At 44.8% G+C, this 21,679-nt stretch overlaps 1 protein-coding gene across 5 annotated transcripts in view; it reads right to left on the reverse strand.

The window, feature by feature from the left end:
* pcnt (pericentrin) overlaps window positions 1-21,679 on the reverse strand; it is a 50,423-nt gene that overhangs the window by 2,494 nt on the left and 26,250 nt on the right. For 2 of the 5 annotated variants that reach the window (XM_066688579.1, XM_066688576.1), the window contains exons 25-51: window positions 20,612-20,796; window positions 19,868-20,070; window positions 19,547-19,709; window positions 17,763-17,954; window positions 15,962-16,194; window positions 15,731-15,850; window positions 15,283-15,303; window positions 13,735-13,971; window positions 13,473-13,640; window positions 12,892-13,044; window positions 12,472-12,642; window positions 11,120-12,145; window positions 9,479-9,649; window positions 7,799-8,323; window positions 7,528-7,630; window positions 7,236-7,408; window positions 6,304-6,501; window positions 6,038-6,205; window positions 5,382-5,577; window positions 4,765-4,987; window positions 4,263-4,413; window positions 2,869-3,588; window positions 2,417-2,658; window positions 2,200-2,302; window positions 863-1,027; window positions 559-723; window positions 32-270 (exon numbers count right to left, since the gene is read on the reverse strand). In XM_066688579.1, the coding sequence (XP_066544676.1) occupies window positions 32-270; window positions 559-723; window positions 863-1,027; window positions 2,200-2,302; window positions 2,417-2,658; window positions 2,869-3,588; window positions 4,263-4,413; window positions 4,765-4,987; window positions 5,382-5,577; window positions 6,038-6,205; window positions 6,304-6,501; window positions 7,236-7,408; window positions 7,528-7,630; window positions 7,799-8,323; window positions 9,479-9,649; window positions 11,120-12,145; window positions 12,472-12,642; window positions 12,892-13,044; window positions 13,473-13,640; window positions 13,735-13,971; window positions 15,283-15,303; window positions 15,731-15,850; window positions 15,962-16,194; window positions 17,763-17,954; window positions 19,547-19,709; window positions 19,868-20,070; window positions 20,612-20,796 (6,414 nt within the window). The remainder of the gene's footprint in view (window positions 1-31; window positions 271-558; window positions 724-862; window positions 1,028-2,199; window positions 2,303-2,416; window positions 2,659-2,868; window positions 3,589-4,262; window positions 4,414-4,764; window positions 4,988-5,381; window positions 5,578-6,037; window positions 6,206-6,303; window positions 6,502-7,235; window positions 7,409-7,527; window positions 7,631-7,798; window positions 8,324-9,478; window positions 9,650-11,119; window positions 12,146-12,471; window positions 12,643-12,891; window positions 13,045-13,472; window positions 13,641-13,734; window positions 13,972-15,282; window positions 15,304-15,730; window positions 15,851-15,961; window positions 16,195-17,762; window positions 17,955-19,546; window positions 19,710-19,867; window positions 20,071-20,611; window positions 20,797-21,679) is intronic. The other 3 variants (XM_066688580.1, XM_066688577.1, XM_066688578.1) reach the window with 3 other exon arrangements.

Below are 21,679 nucleotides of genomic sequence, written 5' to 3' on the forward strand. Positions count from 1 at the left end.
CTTCTCTGTAACTCCTTTTCCCAGCACTAACCTGGAGATGGCGATCACTACTCGGACAGCGGATCGGAACTTGTTGATGGGTCTGGAGCGTAGGGCCGACTCCTGGAGATCCCCGGGGGATGGGTAGACGCCCATTCTGGCGATGAGGGACAGGGTGGCTTGCTCACAGTCCTGAAAGCCTCCCAGCAGCAGCAGCAGGTATTTCTTCTGGTACACCAGGGCCTTCCTGAAGCTCTCAGCCCTCAGGTACTTCCCATACAGTCGCTGGAACTACACAGCGAAATTGAAATTCAATGCATATTGTTTAATCTGTCTAGGAAATATTGCTCTTGGGGAATTTGCAGCTGTACACACCTGAATTGAGGTTTCTTAAAATGGAGGTTCGTTGGTTTAAAATCGAAACTAAACCATGAATGAATCATTAAAAAAAAGTCTGCTGGTACAGTGGACTTTCTTAAAGTATGTAGAGAATCCAAGAATTTTGTGCCAGGTTTAATTTTCTCCTAAAACAAATGTACACAGACCGGTAGGCAGCACAGACAGTACAGGAACAAGTACCTTGTTGCCAGTGATGTCAACCACTGGTCGGTTCTCGATCTCGGCGGTCACTCTGGAGAGCTCGGACTCCGCTTTCCTGAGGGCTGCCTGCAGGAAAGCCCTCTCCTTCTGCCAGGCCAGCTTCTCCGATGACAGCGTGGCATTGTGGAGCTCTGGAGTGCTCATCTGGAAGAGCCAGGACCAGAGGTCACTTCAGATTTGATCTCATGGTTGTAGTTGGCAATTTTGCTAGCATTGAACCAAAACCAAGACATTTTTATATGGTATTTTATTTGCATTATGTACACTTATTTTTTTGTTTTACCTCCTCTCGGGCAGCCCTGTGCTGGGTCTGCACCTCCTTCTCCAGGCGAGCGATGGACCGTTTCAGGTCCACCTTCTCCTCAGTTAGTGCGGTCAGTCGGCTGGTTAAATCTGCGTTCTCCCTCAGCAAGCGGTCAGGCAGGCTCGACGAGGCTTGGGACGGCCTCTGCAGGGCACAATCAGATTTTGTCAAGTTGAAAGGCAATATACACTCACCTAAAGGATTATTAGGAGCACCTGTTCAATTTCTCATTAATGCAATTATCTAACCAACCAATCACATGGCAGTTGCTTCAATGCATTTAGGGGTGTGGTCCTGGTCAAGACAATCTCCTGAACTCCAAACTGAATGTCTGAATGGGAAAGAAAGGCGATTTAAGCAATTTTGAGCGTGGCATGGTTGTTGGTACCAGACGGGCCGGTCTGAGTATTTCACAATCTGCTCAGTTACTGGGATGTTCACGCACAACCATTTCTAGGGTTTACAAAGAATGGTGTGAAAAGGGAAAAACATCCAGTATGCGGCAGTCCTGTGGGCGAAAATGCCTTGTTGATGGACAGTTGAAGACTGGAAAAATGTTGCCTGGTCTGATGAGTCTCGATCTCTGTTGAGACATTCAGATGGTAGAGTCAGAATTTGGCGTAAACAGAATGAGAACATGGATCCATCATGCCTTGTTACCACTGTGCAGGCTGGTGGTGGTGGTGTAATGGTGTGGGGGATGTTTTCTTGACACACTTTAGGCCCCTTAGTGCCAATTGGGCATCGTTTAAATGCCACGGCCTACCTGAGCATTGTTTCTGACCATGTCCATCCCTTTATGACCACCATGTACCCATCCTCTGATGGCTACTTCCAGCAGGATAATGCACCATGTCACAAAGGTCGAATCATTTCAAATTGGTTTCTTGAACATGACAATGAGTTCACTGTACTAAACTGGCCCCCACAGTCACCAGATCTCAACCCAATAGAGCATCTTTGGGATGTGGTGGAACGGGAGCTTCGTGCCCTGGATGTGCATCCCACAAATCTCCATCAACTGCAAGATGCTATCCTATCAATATGGGCCAACATTTCTAAAGAATGCTTTCAGCACCTTGTTGAATCAATGCCACGTAGAATTAAGGCAGTTCTGAAGGCGAAAGGGGGTCAAACACAGTATTAGTATGGTGTTCCTAATAATCCTTTAGGTGAGTCTATAAACCAAGGCAATCGCATTTGTGCCTGTAGAAAAGTTATTGCGCACCTGGAAACCTAGATGAGCAATTAACCAGCTGTATGATTCTCCAATATAAGCCACTGCATGTTTGAGTTTCATATCTATCCTCACTCACCTGAGTGCTGGAGCACAGCTGCTGTAGATCTCGGTCAAGGCCAGTCAAAGTCCTCAGCAAATAGCGGAGATCATCGTCATCGCACAGACGGCCCTTGCTGGTCCTGTACAACATTCGTGTGGACAGACAAAATCAATCTGACTGCTTTCGTATTGATCGTTTTCTGATTTGTTGCTTCGGTTTATCTATTGCAGTGCAAAACAAAAAAACTGGTTACCCATCGCGAGAGCTGTGGATGAAGTCCTTCAGTCTGAGCATGGCCAGCTGGAGCTGCTGCTGGGTGAACTGCAGCTGCTGGTGGTGCAGCTGGGCAGCGTCCATTTCCATAGGAGGAGGGAGGTGGCTCTGCTTGCATTTCTGGAAAGTCTTCTCTCTCTCCTGCTCCTCCAGCTCGGCCAGTGTCTGCTGCAGCTGCCGGATGCGCTGCTGGTCCCTCAGTCTCTGCAGCTCCACCTCATGCTGAGACACAAAACACGGGACAGAAGACAGACATTCAATCCCAGTCTGTTCAAGACTGATGCAGTCAGAAGTCCTGAAGAAACTGCAGAAGCTTTAAAACGTCAATAAGATGCATTCAAATTCTAATTTAATAATGGGCATATTACAGATTCTCTTAAACCAGTTATAAGGAGATTAAGTAAACCTGCAGAGCCCATGTAATATCCTCACCAGTTTCTCATTAGTGCGCTCATTCCTGCGTTCTCTCTCCGCCAACTCCTGCCGATCCTGTCTCCTCTGCCTCTCCCTCTGCTCTTCCCGGACTCTCTCCTTCTCCTTCAGGGCCTGGATCTTTTCCCGCAGCTCTTCTAGCTCAGCCTGCTGCTGGTTAGCCCTCTGCCTCTCCACCTCCAGGCTATGCCCTGCCTCCATTCTTTGGCTCTGCAGGCTGTCCAGGGTGGTGCGGAGCTTGGCGCTGGCTTCCTGCTCCCTCTGCAGGCTGTCGCGACTCTGCTGGGCCTCCGCCTCCAGCTGCCGCTTGGCGTGGATGACCTGCTGCTGGGTGTTCTCCATCATGGCAGCCAGCTCCAGGCCCCGCGCCCTCTCCTGCTCCAGCTGGGCCTGCAGCTCCTGGATGAAGGTCCTGTCCTGGCTGGCAGCTCCCTCCCGGCCCTGGGACTCATCCTTCAACTTCTGGCCAAACTCGTCCAGGAGCCGCTGCTGCTCCTGGGCCAGTCTGTCCTGCAGCTCAGCACAGCGGGAGCGCTCCTGCTCCAGCTGCCACTCCAGCTCCTTCAGCCTGCTCCTCTCCTGGGAGATGAGGGCCTCACAGCGGGACTGCTCGATCTGCAGCTCCTTGCGCAGGTTGCTGCAGGTGGTGCGCTCCTGCTCCAGGGCGCTGCACAGCTGGCTGTTCTGGAGGTTGCGCTCTTCCAGTGACAGTCGCAGCACCTGTGTGGTTTAGCAACAGGTAGGTGAGCACACCAGTTTACAGAGGAGGCATCACTGTTTTCAAAAGCTCATAATATTTTGGGAGTCCTGCCAAGAGGATCCGATTACACAAAATATTTAATGATTAATAATTGCAGCAAAAATAGCTGAACGACAACAGTCCTTGAGAAAATAAACACTTGCATAATTTACAGTGCCACTGAAAATCATTGGTTAAATTTGGCGCTGTGAAAGAAAACATCACACTGAGCCGCAAGCAACGGTGTGCGAGATGGTAAATGAAAGCTTTCCAACACAAAAGACACAATCCGGGCTGTATTAGTGGATGTTTCAGAAAGACCGTAGCCAAAGGAAAATGATCAACACTAGTAAACACTAGCTACTATGTCTAAAGTTATGTTTTAAAGGTTTTGAAGTTTGGAATTACATTTTCTAACTTATTTCAATTGAAAAAAACTGCAGTTTAAAAAATAAATTTGGTTTTTGGAATTTGGATGATTGATTCGGATTATTCTCCACAAACTGTGGCCTACACTACTATGGCGAGTGCAACGTTACCTTCATTCTGCGCATTATTTTGTATGATTGTGCATTTAATCTCAAAACAGTGCACAAGTCAGACAAATCCTACAGCCCGTACAGTTTCTTTACGTCTAATGTCAGGCGCCGTTCACCTCGTGCGTCTGTCCCTCCTGGTCCTGTCGGTGCCGGAGGTGCAGTCTCTCCTGGTCCAGCTCCGCCTGCAGCTCTTGTGCTCTGTGTTGCTCCTTCTCCAGAGCTTCCGTACAGGTGCTCTGCTCAGCCTCCACACTCTCCAGCTTACACCTGCCAGACACATGTGGCACAGCAGGCTCAACCAAAAATGCTGCTTTTTAGAAGCATGGACTAATAGAGTATTCAAAATATCTAACAAATATCCACATGAACAACTGATATGAAAATGTACACAATGCAACACAAGATGAAAAATCTCCTAGCTGGATGATAACCACAATATGAATGCCACCTTTGTATTGAAGAGTCACAGATGGGCACAGTGTGAAACAAAGCACAGCATTAAAGATGCATTCCTTTGATTATGAATAACAAGGCTCAAGAGAAAAAGGTCCTCCAAGAGATTAAGAGCTGCTCACCAAGAGCAAAAAAAACACAATGGACCTAGTGCCCGGCCCATACCTCAGCTTTCGGATCTCATTCTGCAACTCCTGCTGTGCCTTGGAAGCCCTCTGCAGCTCCTGGCTGGATTTGGCCAGCTCCTTCTTCAGCTCAGTCACAGCCTCCTGCTCGGTGCGGAGGTGGGCGCGCCATTCGGACGACCTTGTCTGCTCTGCCGTCAGCGAGTTCTGCAGGTCGCCCACCAGCGTCCGCTCCTGCTGTAGCTTGTATTCCAGCAGCTCCACTACAGAGAAACACAGGACAGTGTTCACCACACACCTCTGCATTCGATGGAAGAAAGCTATCGAACAAAACCACTGTCAGGTCTATTTCTATTGGCTGAACATACTATGCGAGAAACACTTCCAAAAAAAGACATCCATTTGCTTAAAAGGATTTACTGGCAAATTAAAAGGCAAAAACTTCAATTTTACATCAGTGATAAAACATTAAACTTAGGATCACAACAATGCATATGAAAAATCTAAACCATAGTGAGACACCTCATTAGTAGAGCATCTGTTTAATGCTGTAAATTATCCCATTTAACTTTAATAACGCCTCAGACCGATTTAGCCTGGTGCCATTTTAGCTGTGGCATTTAACAAGCCGTGTGAAGGGGCATGTGTGCAGCTCACCCTGCCTGTGCAGCTGGTGTTGGCGCTGGCTGCCCTGCTCCTCAGTGCTGCTCAGTGTGCCGTGCAGTTGCTGCAGCTGCTCCTGGCTCTGCAGGCTGCAGATATGCAGCTGGGCCTGTAGGTTGTGCACCTCTGCCAGCAGGCTGCTGCGGTCCGCAGAGAGAAGGCGCTGCAGAGACTGCTGCTGCTGCTGCTCCTATACAACACGCGCACACACACACACACACACACACACACACACACACACAGACAGCACTGCTTACAACACCAGCACAGATGCACAATCTATACACTGCAACTAAATTTAAACTGTTAAGATAAAAAGAAAAAGACATTGTGCAGGAAAAGTAGACTGCTTCAGACAAACTGTTTGGTAAGTTACTCAAAATAGTGATTGATTTGCTCCTTTTAAAGAGGTTCTCGGGCTAATTTGGTAAACTTACATAAACAATAATTGCTAATTGTCCAATACTCACAGGCTACATCTTGTAACGGATATTGATAACAATACAAATAACTCTGCACTCTTTAAGTAACTACTTCTCCACATAGAGATCCAATGCTGAAAGGTTTGCCAAGATAACTTTAAAATGTCCCCCAAACCAGGTATCACTAGCAAGCTGTATGCCTGAGGGCTCACAGAGGGGGGTGTTCACCTGGTCTTTAAGCAGCCGTTCCAGCCGCTCTACGAAGGGGCTCATGTCCTCGGGCCCCTTGCTGACGATCATGGCGTGGAGTTCAGACCTGAGCCAGTCCCTCTCACTGTCGAACACACTGCGCACGGCCTGCAGCAGCTCCCTGCGCCAGTCCAGCCCATCACCGTGCTGCACAGGGGCAGAGAAAGACGAACATTTAATACCCTGCTAAGCATAGGTCCAGTTAGGAACCCTGATCTTTCCTGCCGCTATATCAAAACACTGACCTTCTCTTCTTTATCAATCATCTTGGAGAGGAGCTCTTTGAGGGAATGGATGGTTTCATGCAGTGACTGTTTCTCTTTGTGCCAGCTGTGTGGCCCAGCAGGCAGGGGTTGCTGGTAGACAGTCACAGAGGTGGGGAAGGGGCGTTCGGAGAGGGCCAGCACCCGGCAGCTCTCCTCATACACCTTCCTCAGCAAGCCCTGGAGAAACATGCAGTGAGGCCATTACCATCCACTTGACACAACGCAAGACACACTTAGGTTACCCTGTCATGTGCCCAAGAAAACTTGGAGAACTCTAAATTGGCTTTCACAAAAGGACACCTTGTAATCTAAAATGTGCATTTGTTCTGTACTACCCGATTCTATAGTAATTATATAGTTACGTTATACAAAAACATTAGCAGAGAGAAGTTTTAAATTAAATTATAATTTTTTAAAATATGAACAAATTCAATAGGCTTGTTTCACTAAAAGAATTGTATAATGGCACACTGACAGAAGGGGCAACAGTGCAGATGTCCGTTTCAACAGCATCAGGTTAATGGAAGAGGAACAGGAATAAATGTTCGATTCGTCATCAGGTGCTTGCGATTTAACTCTGGAAAAGCCATGGATTAGCAATGATCATTTTAAAGGCAGGTAGGGACTGCAGAAAAATACAGTGGCATCTGCAAAGCCTTAAGAAATAAAGCAATTCACTTTCTGCAACCATTTTATAGTGTAGACTAAGTCACCTGTGTTAGGGCACCCCCAAAGAAATATGTAACTAATCCGGACAGTCCATTTATGTCCCCTTCACCTCATTAAAGTTAATTATATACTCCTGATGTACAAACACAAAAAGCTTCACCGAGTATTCTGCATTGACCAAACCACACCATCCTAATCCGGTCTGGATGGATGGGACCAATCATTCATTGAGCTGCCTGTACCTGAAGCTCAGGAGAGATTTGCTGTTCTGGTCTCACTGTGCCGTCGGCGACACTGTCCATGTTCTCCGGCAGGGTCATGCCACGCTGCTGCAGGTACTCCACAAAATTGGCGTCAAGGCGTTCGGTCGTCTCCAGCTCCAACTTCAGCCGGGCCCCCAGCTCTGAGCTTGCATCTGAAAAGAAGCGGAAGACGACCCTCCATAATCCTCCACAGGCATAGAGTGTTCATGAATCAATATAATCAATCGTGTATGGATGTCAATACAACCCATGCGGAATGACTAGAACTCACTGCTTCCATAGCCATCGCTGGCCCATTCTTGGACAGAGACTGCAGAAGCCGCACACACGGGGGAAGGAGATGGCATTGATTCCAGGTCATCAAGTTCCTTCAACTATACATAATTAGACAGAAAAAGTTTAAAATTGCACGCACAAGATCTAGATGTAAAATATAACACCACTAGAGAGTTAACTTTGCTGCTAAGTTAAAGAGCAGTCACAGGACCAGAAAGATGCCAAGTAACAATTATATTTTAAGCAATGGGTTACAAATGACCAACCTTCTCTGCCTCGATGGAGTCCAGCAGCGAGAAGTTCCCATCAGAGGCCGAAGGGGAGCCTGGGGAGCAGATGCTGGGGTGGTCCGTGTCAGGGGGGAGGTGCTCTGGGGGCTGGGAGCAGTCCTGCTGCAGGGGGGAGGCCTTGCTGTGCAGGAGGTCCAGGCCAGTGCTGTGGAGGGTGCTGAGCTCAGAGAAGTGGGAGGAGTGGAAGCCTGTGGCACGCTCCACGCTGGCGTCGTACTTCCTCAACACCTCGGGCGAGGACAGGGAGCTTTCACCAGACAGGCTGGACACGTAGTCCTGGTGCTTCTCTGGGGAGGGCCGGTCTGAGCTGTGGCAATCGAGGTTATCTTCTCCGGCCGATGAGAAGGCCTGGGAGCTGTAGTGTTCTTTCATCTGATGCAGCTCCCTCTGCTGGAAGGCCAGCTCCTCCTCCTGCATGGCCAGGTCAGCCTGTAGGCCTTGCAGCTTCGACTTCAACCTCTGATTGTCAACTTCCAGCTCAGCCACGGCTCTGTCTTTTGTCTGAGAGAAACCAACGCAATTCAGTTTAGTATGCATTACAGGATTACAAGTAGTTAAACCGAAACTGTCCAGATAATACCTGAGGTTCTGAAGTATTAGTTGCCCATTTTATAAAGCTTCAGTTTATTCAGCAGAGTGGAATAAATTGGTTGACTATGGAGTATGGTTGTCAAAAATAAATAAACCTCGATAAATTTCAGAATCTGTTCTGAGCTATGCATTCAGTAATACTGAAGTATCGGAGTACTCTACTTGCATCATGAAAATTCCAGAAGTGAGATAAAACAAACTTGTTGTGTTCCGAGTGATTCCCTTTATGATGGACCTAAAGCCCTGTCATTTCAGATTTCCAGCAGAAAAACAGAAGGAAAGCCTGAATTATCACAAATACATTGCAACACTTTTCTGTAGTATTTTCATTCAAGTTTGTTATTGATTGGATTCTGATTACATTCGGTGAGCTCTTAACACTAGAACCACCGAGATTTCAGATTAAATACAACCACCGCACCCGCAAAATGTGTGTATCCTTTATAAAACAGATGTGTGAAGAAAATGAAAAATAAACAGCTGGATTAAACTTATTTTACATGATCACACATTTTCATGGCAGCAACACTGCATTCACATTGAAAATGTAAGTATTTCTTATTTTTTCAAAATTGATTGGTTACTAACAAGCCAGATTAAACCAGTCACTGCTCTGTGTTATGTCTGTCAAATAAATTACCAAATATACCTGTGTTATTAGCTACCTGCACACCTGTATTGTTCTGAAGAAAATGTTTGAATGGTTACTGAATTCTGAAAAAAGTTAACTTAATACTGATACTTGTGTTTACTGCTCCTGCCCATTTAATCTGGAGTGAAAATTTTATCTTTATGAAAGAAATGTTAATGTATGTTGTGTGTGCAGATTTATTTTTGGGTGGTATTGAGTATCGTGAATTTGAACTGGTATCCTATCAAAGTTCAAAATTCTAGTATCGTGAAATCCCTTCTATAGAGGTACAAGTCTGAAACTCGGCTACAACAGAGTGATGCTACATTTACTTTTAACCTTTCAATTATTTGTTTAAATGAAAAATTCACGCTCAAGCAAAAGAATGTAAACAATTTAAAGTCAGTCTAATATGGTGGGCGGGGCTGTAGTACCTGCCCCTCCTCCTGCAGTTTCTCTGCTCTCTCAGTGCTGGAGCTCAGGCCCTCCTTCAGCACCGCTAGCTCCGCCCTCAGGGCCTCATGCTCCTGCTTCAGCTGACCAAGCTGCTCTTCCTTCTGCCGCAGGGCACTCTCTGCTTTGGCCAGCGTCTCCTCTGCACACGTCTGAAAAAGACAGTCTGATCAGTCCTTGAGACTACTATAAACTGATCAACCAGGGGCGGGTCCTCTGCACTAAAACAGATTAAAATGTTTTCCACACATACACACACAAAAAAGGAAAACAGCGTATACAAATGAGCCTGCACCCAAACAAACAGCTTCAGGCAAAAGGGTGGGGCAAGATTACATCGCTATCATTTCTAAAATTAACTTAATCTAAAGCAGAACCATAACTTCTAATCAAAGTCAGCAGCAGCAGCTTAAAATGGGAACACACTATTAATCTATTCCCAAGCAACACAATCCTGATTTTTACCCCGTCAGCAGTGAGATCAATTAAAAATTTAATTATTTCTATAAAAAGGTCCATGCAGAAACAAAACCCACCAGTAAATACCACAAATCTTACAGATGTGCAGCCTTCACAGCTCAGGAGTTCCTCATTCCCGTAACACACACACACACACACACACACACACACACACACACACACACACTTCCTTTTCCTGTGACTGGCACACTGGAGGTCATATGTAAAGGCAGCCAGCTCACCAAGAGCTAAATCAATCCAATCTGTTTCACAAGTGTATAACATTTTTCCATAAAACATGCATAGCTTGGCTGCAGTTATACAGAACATAACATTACGTAGATGTATTATGTAATACTATTTCCCTTCTCTTTTCCTCTACTAATTATAGTATTGAGGATGCCGGTAAAATCAAACTAAACCAGAAATGAACACAACATGATTAGGCACACATACTTTTGTTGGTTAGCTTTCTTACCGCATCTCAATAGTTTAAATAGCAAAAAAAGTAGAGATTTCCATACCGCCAAAACCGAATAAAGTGACCAAAACAGAGTCAAGGTGCATCTTAGTTACAAGTCAAACAGTGCAGGAGAAATGGTTCCAAACAAGATCTACACTGGCTGAACAACATGCAGCTGCAACTGACACCATTTAGCTGCCTTATTCGGCCCCCCCTGGAGCAGACAGCTGATGGCCACCTGCTCTGACTCCCTGCAGCTCCTGGGCCCAAGTTTAACCAGACATTGACACTGCAGTCTTGCAGAGTGTATAGATTAGCAGCCAGTGACATTAAAACCAAAAAGTGAATCAAACGATGGTATGAACCAAATATACAGAATTCTAAAAAAAAACATTTCAGCACTTGGAAACACTAGTACCAAAAAAAAGGATCAAATTCACACCATGTTAAATGTAGTGTTCATCAGGTCAAGTGTTTTACCCCATGCCATTTGCCCTTCAATGTCTAAAATGTTTTTATTACACATAGGACTTTCTCCACTTAAACCTATTACTTCCCTCCCTTTAACCTCCCCCACCACCCCCACCCCATTGTAATACAGCAATGCAGTGAATATAATTCTTTGAGCAGTAGGTCTCCACTTCAGTCACACTAATGCGTGGGAAGCCCAGGAATCTGTCACACCCCAAGTTGGACTTACCAGTACTTCTGTCTGTACTTCTGAGCTCCTGGCGCTCTTGTCCTCTAGCTGCGATTTCAGCTCCTGAACTTCGGAGCTCTTTGAGGTAATTTCATTCCTCAGTCTTTCGATCTCCTCCTGGAGACACCTCTCCCTCTGCCGCAGTGCCTGACACTCTGCGTATAGTTCCGTTTTCACGGTCACAAGAGTCTGAATTTCCGTGAAGCCCTCGTTCACCTGGGTTTGCAGTTTCTGTACTTCAACCTGTAGAGTCTCTGCACTCTCCCTGCTCTGCACCTCTTGCTCCTGCAGCTTGTGCAACTGGGAGTCCAGATGGGATTTCTCCCTCTTGACGTTCCCGAGCTCCTCTGCCTCAGCTTGTCTCTGGCGCAGCTCGTTCTCCAGCTCTGCCACCTTTTCTGGGAGGTGCCCCAGGTCTGCCACCACTCCCGCCCTCCTCTCCTCGGCTGTCTTCAGCTGCAGCTCTGTCTCCACCAGCTGGGCCTCCCGCTCTCTCAAGATGTCCTCCAGCTCCTGCACACGGCCAGCCAGCAGGTCCACCTCTGCCTGGCGCTGAGACAGGTGGGCACGCAGCAGGCTGCACTCATCCTGGAGGCCTTCAAGCTGCCGGCGTTCAACTTGCAGGGTCTTTCCCAGGCCTTCCACCTGAGCCCTGAAGGTCTCCTCCTGGGTCTGAAGGAGCTTTTGGATGGAGTCTTTTTCCATGGACGCCAGATGCAGCTGTCCTTCCAGCTCTTTCAGCCGGGCCTTTGAGGACTGTAGGCTATGACTGGCTAGCTCGTGGCCCAAGCTGTCCTCCTGGCTGTGATTCTGCCAGAAGTCCTGTGGCTCAGGGCTGCCCTGAGAGTCGCTGACTTCATGGCGGTTGGGCCCCAACTGGGCCAGCTCCTCCTGCAGCTTCTCTATGACCTCGTGCAGCTGCTCCACCTCCTGCTCCTTGTCGTGCCGCATGCGCTCCTGATCTCCTTGGAGATGTTCAATCTGAGACTTCAGCTCCTCAATCTCAGCTTGCTTCTCTTCCAGAACCTAGAATGGTTTGAGACAGAAAAATGTTGGTACCTGTGCTTTTAAATAAAGAAATTAATGTGAAGCAGAAAGCACCTATAGTAGTGTAGGAAATAGTGATTGTTATCAAAAGATAATACCATGTGCAATTAATATGGTTTATTTTGATTTGATTTTAATTTCATTATCCTATGCAGTCACCAAGATCCAAATAGTTCTGCTTCACTATACGAGATACTAGATCAATGTTTACACAAAACCTTAGTCCAAAAATCAGCGATGACTGGACACCTCAATGACTGACTCAAATTCTTCATAAACTCCAAGGCAGGACTAGAAGAGGATACCTTGTTGTCCTGAGAGTTGTCTACTTCTTGCTGCAGTCTCATGATCTGCTCATTGAGATGGTCAATTTCTTGGTTCTTCTCTTCCAGCAGAGCCTGGGGAAACAGCAGCATTGAGGCCTCGTCATCCTGTAGGTCTACTCCCTGCCGCCTGCGCAGACTGGACAAGGTCTCCTAATGAGGGGAGGACAAACAGACCAATGGGATTAAAGCCCTGCTATTTGATAAATGGTATGTAGTGCCTTAAGGAAAATATATTGGTGTTAATATAAACAGTTTCAGGAGACTTAAAGACAGACTATTTGTTCTTACTACTACTACTACTACTACTACTACTACTACTATTGGTCTGGCTCAGCTTCTTGGCTCCAATAGCGATGGCCTTACGTAATGGAATGCAAAGGACCAATGGCGTCTTCCTACCTTCAGTTGAATGATCTCGTCCTGCAGTTGGCTAATGCAGGCAGAGCTCTGATTTGTCTGGAACTCCAGCTGAATGCTGATCCGATGAACCTCTTCCGATTTAGTTGCCAGATCTCTCTGCAGGTGCTCCAGCTGATCTGTGAGATCTTCAATCTGGTCAAGCAATACAAAACAACTTTTTGACCACTAGAGGGAACATTTGGTTTGGAAGTTCTTGGCAAACACACAGAATGCAAGATATTGTCACAAACTAATAAAATGCAATATTGAAGCAGTTTAGATTTGGTTAAAACAGCACAAATTGTTTTCAAGGCTTTAAAATATTAGACATGTATAACTCAGTTCTGTATTTATTTTCTAAGACCCCATACAATAATCTCATTAATAACTGCCTCATCCAGAACTGGAAAGAGCAGAACAACATGAAACCCAAAATACAATAAACTTGATGTGGAATTGGAAGTTCACAAAACTACATTTGCAAACCCTCACTGGTATAGCCCTTCACCTGAGTAAGCCCTATACAAGTCCCAGCCCCTCTGAGTCTTTGGCCCTCATCTGGACCGATGAGCTATACACACCCGTTTCTCTTTGCTGAGCAGGGCTTCGTGTCCAGCCTCGAGCTGGTCCTTCAGAGCCTGGTCCAGGGTGCTCTCGGGGAACCTGTGGCGAGTCTCGTCAAGCTTGGACTGCAGAGCGGATATCTGTATCCGGTTGGCGTACTGCTGTTGCTGGAGGGCTTCTTTATCCTGCAACAAATCAAATGCACAACAGTGGTCATGGGACACGAACACTCACACTGGCAAACTACTTGTACATCACGGTGAGCTCGCCTACTCGTACCTGAACAAGGTCTTCCTCAGTTTTCTTCCTCCTCTGCACTTCCTGCTCCAGTTGGCTGACCCGCTTTTCTGCCTCCGAGTTGCTCAGCACAGCCTGCTCTAGCTCCCGGATCCTCGCTGCCATTTTATCAATCTCTTCGTTGAGCTCAGTGACCTCTCGCTCGTACTGCTCCTTAGACAGTAGGAGCACATTGTAATCTTCCATCTTCTTCTTAATGGTCGCCTGCAGGGACTGCACCTTCAACAAAAAAAACAGCACATCAGAGCACTGCTGAACACTTAGTGCAAACCGGTCCGACTCAGTCTAAGTGTGCTACTCTGTCTGAGGATCTTAGGTTCTCTGTCAAAGGACTGGGAACAAAAACGATCATAAAAAACATGCATCTGAAAGGGAGAAAATTGTATTAATTTTTATAAATATACTTATTAAAACCAATCATTACTTAGCAAAATAATGAATACAAGATTCAAGATATTCATTAGCCAATAGCTAAAGAGCTCTTTTCATTGTTGCAATACTATATTGAAGAGAGAAGGAATACATTGGTACTAACAATACATAATTCAAATGCAGAACTGCTTCCCTGAACCTACTGAATTGAAGTTGTCTGCTGTACTCATCGCCAAATAGTAATTTCCTAAAATTGGGATCAGGCTTAGCTCTCAACCTTGATCTTCACAAGTGCCTCTAATAGTAGTGGTGAAATCTGTCAGAATAAGAGTCTAATTCTTAAATCTGTGTATTGTACCTCACTGGCTAAAGCCACATTCAAACCGAGTACAATAACAGTCATTGAGCAGGGAAAATATTCAATAGAGAGAATGAGCATTAAGCTAGCTAGTTTAATTAAGAGCCATTCAAACAATGCTGTAACTAGCAATGCATAGCAGGTGCTGAAAGATGAGTGAAGGCAGGCTAAGCAGCACACAAAGACATTAAGATTTTACAAAGCTTTGTTTCTACAATCCAAGATGTGTTTCCACTAAGTTAATTTCTTTTTTCCTTGTACAAAATATAAATTAGAGTAAACATCAGGCACATATTAGTGTTATCACTGGAAACAGTGAGGTCACAGATTTAAATCACATGGAAACAATTATTCATCAACAGTGGATGTGTCATTTGGAAAAAGTATTTTGTAAATAAAACCAAATTCAGTTAGGAAAAGCATTACTGGGGGTTCAATATCACCCGTTGGTCTGGAAGAATGAATTAACAGCAAACGTTTTAGAACATCTGGGAGGGACAGTGTGGGAACTTGCGTGAGCTATATAAAATCTTAGTGTCTTTAAATGAACAATTCACAGATTTGATCAAGTCAAGCATATTAGACCATCCGATTCTGAAAAGCCAGTTTTTGATAGAATTAAAGCTCATGACAATTAGATTATATATGTAAACCAGTGACACTGTTACTGTCAAAATATTTGTAAAGTGCCAAGCAGTGCAATAAGCAGCAAATAACAGCAGAAAAAGAAAAAAAAAAAACATTAAAGCTATGCAGTATTAAATCTACTGGGCCAAAGCAATACCAATAATTTACCATACCTGAAAAACCAAGTCCTCAATCTATAACAATGCATAAAGGAAAAAAAAAAGATGAAACTTATTATAAAACATTCACCATTAGAAAAACCCAGTACATGTACACCACAGACCTAAATCAGCCTGGGACCAGAATCTATACTTGTCAAATCGGTAAAAAATTTAAATATGAGGCGGAAGATAGGAGTTTTAAAATCTCATCTAGTCTACAAATGCCAGTAGATATTTCAGTTATGCTTTTTAAAATGCAAAGAATAAGCAATTAACTGACTGGCACAATAACTTGGCTGAATCTGGTCACATGCCCAGAGAGATTTAAACCCTTAGTGCTTGATACAGTCATGCAGTCTGCCAAATAACACAATTCAATTGACTTAGTGCTGTGCTAATTGTAAACCCTTGGCCTAAACAGCAGCACCTGCACACAAGTTGCACCTGATTGGTCAGTTACCTTCTGGCCTTGGTTGTCTCCGCCAGTGTGGGCTTTCGCTGGGAGTCTTAACTGGGCTTCCAGTTTCTTGATCTCTTGTTGAAACTCATCCCTTTCGTGTTCACGCTCCACGGCCTGTTCCTAGAGGGAGCAAAAAGCCATTTCACAGCCCATTAAAACACTGGCAGAGAAACAGTGTTGACTTGACTGTTGAACGCCCCCCCCCCCACAGTTTGTCTGGTCTATCCTTACGTCAATGAAGTGGCGGTTGTTGCGGAGCTGCTTCTCCAGGGCCTGGATGTGCTGCTGCAGGTCGTCGGTCTGGACACGCCGTTTGTCCTCCAGCTCCTGGCTGCGGCTCATCTGCTCCTCCAGCTCGGCCTCCACGAGCTTGAGCCGGGAGCCCAGGCTGGAACGGTCCTTCTCTGCCTGTCGCTGCACGTCCAGCTTCTCCTTGGCCAACCGCTCCGCCTCCTCCAGCAGGCCTGCCAATAGGAGACCAGCGGGACGTCAGCCCATCACTCAGCTCTGGAGCAGCAGCCCGACTCACCTGTGACCTCTTCATACAGGCTCTGAGGGATTCAGGACGATGGCTCTCGTAGTGGGGGGTGCTAGTAAAGTAGAAGGCCCTCAAAAACTGCATAAATCATAAGTTGACCTCATGGATTGGAGGGGTTATTTTAACTAATGCTTTGACATGATGGCACCCTTATTTTTGCAGATTAGTTATTGGTTAGTTATCGTAGTTTACACCACAAATATCCATCCTTCGCTGCTGAAACAAAGGAAGGAAGCCCAGCAAGTCGTTTTACCTACAGGATTGATTTGGCTCAATAGGCTTAGTGAATCCCTCCTCCACTCTCCCAAGAGAAAGATTTTTAAATTTCAAGTTACATTATACAGGCACCAGTTTTAAGAATTGGAGAATATTATAAAAATACATTAACTGCTGATTATGTAGCTTTTTTCAGAAAGCTCACAACTTCATAGAAACTGGAAGAAAGAAAAACTGCAACAGCAGAATGTAAAGAGAAACCAAGACTGGAAAAAAAAGTGCAGTATTTACCAGTGTTATTGATCATAATACAGCCAAGGTTCAATCTTAACTTCATAAGTTACGCATGAGCATTACCTACATTGTTGAACAGGCAGATTACACTTGATTGAATGCAAACCCAAAAGCATTAACAAAACAAACTGAGTAATCTCACATACAGGGTTTATTTAATTCACTGAAAGGAGAAGCAAGTCATGCACAAGTAGTCCATTTGCAAGCCCCTTGGTACAGAAGTGTGACTGCTAAACATCCCCAGGGGCTGCTCAGTACTGCCTCACCCTGGTGCAGGATGGAGAGTGGGTGAATTGACCTAACTGAGCAGTGGGACATCCATAAGCACACAGAGGGTTTGGGAATGAGCTGAAACATGCTTAAACTGGGGATCCAATAGAGCTACCGGACTGGCCGAAAAACAAAAATGTGTCAAGAATGACAGTCATTAGTCATGAAAGGAGGATGGATGTTTGTGTCAGGGAATATAAACAGGCTGATTAAACCTTCAATGTTTTTACTGGTCCCCCTTCATGGTTCATCTAACCAACACAACAGAGTCACACTAAGCCCACATGTCCAGACATGCCAAAAAACCACAAACCTGTGTCCTCCTCTGTGATATCAGAACATCCTACAGAGCAAGAAAACACTGCTTACTCAAAGCCATTCAATCAACGGAAACTAGGGAAACACAACACCACTGTACTTAAATGGAATAACACCTGCCTTTTTCATGCTATGTGACGGATGAGCAAAAAGCAATGTTTAATTGAGTAAAATTAACCATTTAAAAGCTGGAGGCTATTTTGAGTGTTTCAGGGACAGATTGTTGAAAGAAGCTTTTTAATAAGAGAAAGCAGCCCTTTGGAAACAGATGAAGTATTCAGTGAGCTGTCAGATTAACAATGCTTTTTAATTATGGCTATCGTTACTGGCCCTGTAGTTAGACGCTTCAGAAGGCTCAAAGGGTATAGATGTGTATTGGTGGCCCTGTTCTCTTACCCTTCTGGGAGTCACCCATATCAGCGACAATGGCCTCTCTCTGGCGCAGCAGCAAGCTGTGCTCCTCTCCCAGCTCCGCCAGCTTCCCCCTCAGGGCTTCCAGCTCCTCCACAAGCCGCTGCTCAGTGCTCTCCTTCTGCTGCAGGGCTTCCTCCAGGGCTGCCTTCTCCGCCACATAGCCCTCGATCAGGCCTACACACACAGCACAGCACACGCTCCGTCACATGACCACACTCATAGGTGTGTCAAAAAGCTTCAAGGGCTCGCTTACATATTCAAATTACACTATAGCGAAGACCAACAAGGGCCACCCATATTCCCCAAAGCACTAGCACTCTGTTAAGAAACCTGCGTGGCAACCTGGTTCCTTTGTTAAGGAACAATACATCTCACACCCAGAAAAAAAACAGAGGAGCATTTATTTAAACAAAAAAATATAGTAAATGCACTTATGACATGGAAATATTTGTAGTCTATGAACAAAATAAACATTGACTGGAGTAATAAAAGCAAAGTGAAAAGCATCCTCTGCAGTTAGGCTGTGCAAGTTCATGCAGAAGACTGAACTACATCTGAAAGGCTGCATTTTCAGGGGTGGACAAATCGGTAGTCCGGAAGCCCGGGACTACCAAAAATTGAGACCGGACTACCAATGTCCCAAAGCTGGCGGGACTACCGTGACTCTAAAACAATAGTTTATAGACTTGGTCTTGATTGACAACATGTCGGGGTGAGTTCTGTGTTAAATGCATTGTGTGTTATTCATGGCTTGCTGCTCCATCAGTGTTGCGATGACAGCAATGGATTAAATAATGTCAGTAGCTATATATTCGAAACTGTGTACTACACGTTCTATATAACACTTCAGTAATGTTGAAATGCTTGCATGTAGTATGTATATTATGCAATTTTGAATACAGACTGTCTCGAGTATTGTTCTCGCACAAGTAAACCACCCTTTCTGCAAAAACAGTGCGAGAGCTGTACATAGAGCTAATTTACATATCAATTCACTTCTTTGCTATGAATTTGCACGGCGTCGGGTAAACAGCAGCTTGTCTCGAGTGCAATAAACTAAAACCCTGTAAACCCCACGAGGGCATTTCATCTGTGTACATCAAAACGCAGGTAGACTGCGTGCGATCGTCAAAAAACAGATACAGTGGCAGTCTTTGTATTGTGTGGATGGGAAGGCAAATTTTGCAGTAACGTGATGTATTTTATTAACTGTAGGGTAACTGAGAAGTCTATGTAGGAATGAGTGCTGAGATTGAGAAAGGAGAGCATCTCTTTCCGGATGAGAGTCCTTAACGTATTAACACCGACGTGAGTCCAATGCATCAGAAATAAAACTATGCCGAATTGAATTACTTTATGAGCTACTACTAGGTCTATGATTATATTTTTTCTGTCAGGGGTATATTGTTGTCAAGTTTATATGACAGTTTAAATGTGGAATGTTTCAACAAAACAAAAAGCATTTATAGTTTGTGTACTTGGGAATGTTTGTGTTTTTCTGTTCTGAACCTTTTATCACCTTGAAATTAGATCGGTCTACAATTTATTTATTGGACTGTTAAATGGAAATGAAAAATGTGGGCTACCAAAATCTGTAGCGGGCTACCATAGTTTACCATTTGGTAGACCACTGGACTACCACACATAGAAGTGATTTGTCCACCCATGATTTTGATCCTCCTAGTGAAAACATGAAATGAGAAGCGCTGTCCCTCGACCCTCGTTTAGTGCCTCTGAAGAGAATGATGGTGCATTGAGGCGCTTACCTTCTGCTTTGTGCAGCTCTAGCTCCAGCTGGTTCTTGAACCCGGCCTGCTGATCCATCTGCTCCAGCAGCCGGTGGTGGTGGGTGACGAGCTGAGCGGTGTCCTGCCGGCCACGGCTGAACTGCTGCTCCAGATGGGCCTGAACGCCCTGGGTCTGCTCCAGCTGGAAGACAGAATATTTAGTTGGTATACTTGCTAAAGCAATATTGCATTAAACATTGATCTTCATTCTGTGCGTTAAGGTGTTTAGTAGACTGCAGCTAAACATTTACTTGTAATTTGCATCATCAGCCGAGCTCTCAGTCCAGCTTCAGGCCATACCTGTCTGGTGGACTCTGTGACCAGCTCCAGAAGTTTCTCCACAGCAGAGTGCAGGCGATGACACACTCTCAAGATGCCCTCCTCGCTGTCTGGCTGCAGCTCCGGCCCACAAAACAGGCTCTCCGAGAGGCGCTGAGACAGTTCGCAGCCCTCGTCAGACTGGGCGGACCACAGGCTGCTGTCAGGACCTGCCTCTGCCTCACCTGAGGAGTGTCACACCAGCCAGGTCAACACTGGAGTGAACAGCCATTTCACTCCAAAAAAAACACATAAGATTAAGAGCAGTAGCTTACTGTGCTGCTGAGGTGATCCCCAAAACCACAAGTATTCTCAAAAAAGGTCTTGATAATCTAATCTAACTTGTAAAGTGTGCACATAAATCATGCTTAACATTCAGGGTCTAGTCAAATCACTGCTTTTACATTTGCTTGAATTAGTGATCCTTGTACATTATGTTACACAAGACCATGGCTAATTTTTGTAGTATCTGGATCCATTTAACAGTAAACAAGCAAAAAATAAGCACACAAAATAACTTCTAAAGGATTAGCAAGTGCTTCAAAGAAACCCATGAAGATTAGAACAGGAGAACAGAAGCTTTTCAATAGCAGCCCTCTCCATTCGGCTTATTTACTCCAACATTTCCCAAAATAATTCTGTGTGGGCTCAAGCCATGCAAACAGAGATTATGTCATCAGAAAACAAGCAGTGGTGTGTGACCGTCTCGCATTATGCAGATCAAACCTCTCTCAGTGATCCCCTGCAGAGACTGGCCAGGCTCGGTGCGGTGGCTGTCCTGGGGAAGGTCCAGTCCACTGTCCATGCACAGACCAATCCTCCTGCTAATTAGGTCTTCGGTAGCAATCGTGCTCCTCACCACCTCCAGCAGCACCTTGAGCACTCGCTCGTGGGCATCCTGCAGGGCTTTCCTGTAGTTTTTCCAAAGAACGGTCATTCACAAATATTTCCAGCCCAAATATTTTATTTACTGACAGTGAATGCTTCTTATTCAAAGTCCTCATACTGTCTTTCACTTGCTAAAGATTATATTTAAATATCTTGAATACTTTTACAGAGCTACAGCAAACAAGCAAGTAAAGAATGAGATGAGATGTGAAATTGTAATGTCACAAGATTTCAGCATGGCTTTCCGAGACTGGACTATGGTGTCTAGTATACTTTAGGAAGACAAAGTTGGAAAAATGTTTACGATGCTTTAAAAATAACTTTGCATTGGTTAATACTGTCTAGTATCGCAATTTTATTGATTTGCAATCATAACTATAAAATAAGAACACTATAGTATAAATCAAGCATTGGGTTGCAGTTACTCGTTTACAATATAGATTAAATTAAAATAAGCAAATACTATAAACAATTTTAGGATGATCATTGTAGCATAACATGAAGTAGATTACAAATATCTGACTAAATAAATGTAAAATGATGGGTGCTGCATGAGATTTGACTTAATGTGTTTTTCTGCAAGTGATTGTAACATTTTCTCTTCTTCTATTCAGTATTATCTTTGACTTATTTTTTTACTTCTCAAATATTCCCTTTTAAACTCAATGCTAACCTATATAGTTTTATTTCAGCCTGTGTATAAACATATTGAAGATGTACATTTAAAACCACATACAATAATAGGAGCCACTATCTGATCTTTGTGCTCTATGGAGTACCAAGTAACGTACAACTACCAGTACAACAGGGCAGCAAAAGTGGGTTTGGTGGATTGATTCACCTAATATTTTGATTGCAAATATCTTTGGACTTACAGTATATTCAAGTCAGTACAGGTCTACATTG

Source organism: Amia ocellicauda, chromosome 16 (assembly GCF_036373705.1).
Source record: "Amia ocellicauda isolate fAmiCal2 chromosome 16, fAmiCal2.hap1, whole genome shotgun sequence".
Taxonomy (NCBI): domain Eukaryota; kingdom Metazoa; phylum Chordata; class Actinopteri; order Amiiformes; family Amiidae; genus Amia; species Amia ocellicauda.